The sequence below is a fragment of the Teleopsis dalmanni genome, chromosome 1, assembly GCF_002237135.1.
Source record: "Teleopsis dalmanni isolate 2A chromosome 1, ASM223713v2, whole genome shotgun sequence".
NCBI classification, from domain to species: domain Eukaryota; kingdom Metazoa; phylum Arthropoda; class Insecta; order Diptera; family Diopsidae; genus Teleopsis; species Teleopsis dalmanni.
Genome location: NC_051846.1, coordinates 158005356 through 158007374, shown reverse-complemented (window position 1 = coordinate 158007374; position 2019 = coordinate 158005356). Strand labels below are relative to the sequence as shown.

The 2019-nt window shown below is 27.0% G+C and overlaps 1 protein-coding gene across 1 annotated transcript; it reads left to right on the top strand.

Annotated features, from left to right (window-relative positions):
- The first annotated feature begins 596 nt into the window (after positions 1-596).
- LOC119666541 (kelch repeat and BTB domain-containing protein 3-like) lies at positions 597-1415 on the top strand. Its single transcript, XM_038075823.1, has 2 exons — positions 597-634; positions 716-1415. Exons 1-2 carry the CDS (start codon positions 597-599, stop codon positions 1413-1415), a joined length of 738 nt encoding a protein of 245 aa, XP_037931751.1.
- Positions 1416-2019: the final 604 nt, after the last annotated feature.

Sequence of the window (2019 nt, the reverse complement as noted above, 5' to 3'; positions counted from 1 at the left end):
AAGGTTTAAACATAAGTTATGGTTTCAATGATACACGTTCAATAAAGACGAATGAAACGCACCTTACTAATACTGATCCTTATTATTATATGTGTATTTATCTACCATGGACGGTCACTAATTCATGTTTATCACAATGAAAAATGAACATTCCAACTTAAATCAGAGTCGGTGTTTTCCACTATTCTATCGAATGTATCTTTTATGATAACAATGCTTTTATGACCATGGATTTTCCTTACCATAATAACACCACGAGTTTATTCTACAATTTAGTTTAAAATATTTAAAACAATAGAATTATAAAAGGAACCCAAATTCCATAATGAATGAGATTCCTAAAATATGCTAAAATAATCTTTTGTAATTGTGCGCAGGTCTTCAAGTAATCTTTTCTCTTGCAACATCTGCGTACATCATTAAGGAAAGGACACATTCATTTATTGTTTTTGCAATTCATAAATTCTAAGAAATAATATTATACTTGAATTTTTAAGTCACTATATAAGAAGCAATTTTATATTTAATAAATCAGTGTCTTTCATAGGCTCAAACTATTCAGTATTTTAGTTCTTACGAAACATATTTCAGCAAAAATGTCTATAAATGAAGATAAGAAGTGGAGTGAACTATCGTAAGTTAATAATAATATATAATATGAATATTCATTAAAAAATGTAATACTATATAATCTGATTCTTTTATTAAACTTCAGGAAAGTTGAAAGACATGAGTTTGTGAACAATACAGCTAGGGATTGCACTTTTATCGTTGGAACCAACGAAGACGAAATAAAACGCATACAATGTCACAAGAAAGTTTTGGCAGATTGCTCAGATGTTTTCAATTCGATGTTCAATGGAAATTTCTTGGAATCTGCAGAAAATTGTGAAATTCGCTTGAATGATGTTCAACCATCAGTGTTTGAATATTTTGTGGAGTTTATCTATTACGACACTTTACCAAACTTTAACCAAGTAAATGACATCATACAGTTGGATTATTTAAGTGACAAATACATGATTCGATCTTTAAGCGATGAATATGTGGAATCAATAAAGCGAATGTGTTTTATTAATGTACTGTCATTGCCATCTTCGATTTATAATTTAAATCCATCATCTTTTGTAGTAGTCTCCGAAAAGCTTAGTACAGTACTAAATAAACTAAGACTTTTTGAAATGATTGAAAAATACGTGCTTCTCAATTTTATGCATGATACAGAAATATTAAGTGGATCGAATAAATTAATTATTCAAAAATTATTATCAATTGTTAAATTGGAGGATATGACCGCAAAAGAGTTTTTGGACGGACCTAAAAACTCCTCTATTATAGATGTGCACACAAAATTAAATGCATTAACCAAGATAAGTGAAAAAATCATTCAAAATCAAACTGATGATTATTATTGAAATAAAATTTGTTTAAAATTAGTCATTAATTATTTATACAAATTAAAGTAATTTTATTAAGAATATATTATATGGCAATGTTTATCACTGAAGCGCAAGTAATAATTGAGAAAGTAATATTAAAAAGAAAATTGGTCATCTATAAAATTATGTACACATATATTAATTAATATATAATGATAATATTAATATAAATATAAAATATAATGTAATTACTAAAATATTATAATTAATACATTAAACTAAATCAAATAAAATTAGAAATAAAATGGTGAAAATACCACCACCGAAAAATAAAAACATTTACTATCGCAAAATCGGAATATATTTATTGTACTTCTTTGGAGTAGAGAGTTGTTGTTTTTGTAATTTTGTGTTTTGATTTTTGGGATTAAAAAACTACATTTTTTCTCTCTTTATCTTATAAAATACAAAGTGGATAATTTCAGGTCATGTTTTCAGGTCATGTGATTTCAGGATGATTAATAGTTTTGGTATTAGTCCTACTATGCCACATTCCTACTGGTTAGATACTGATGCCAAAAACTGTCCCAGCCTTTTCCAATTTTTCAGACTGTACGAAGCAATAATGTTAATCAATCCT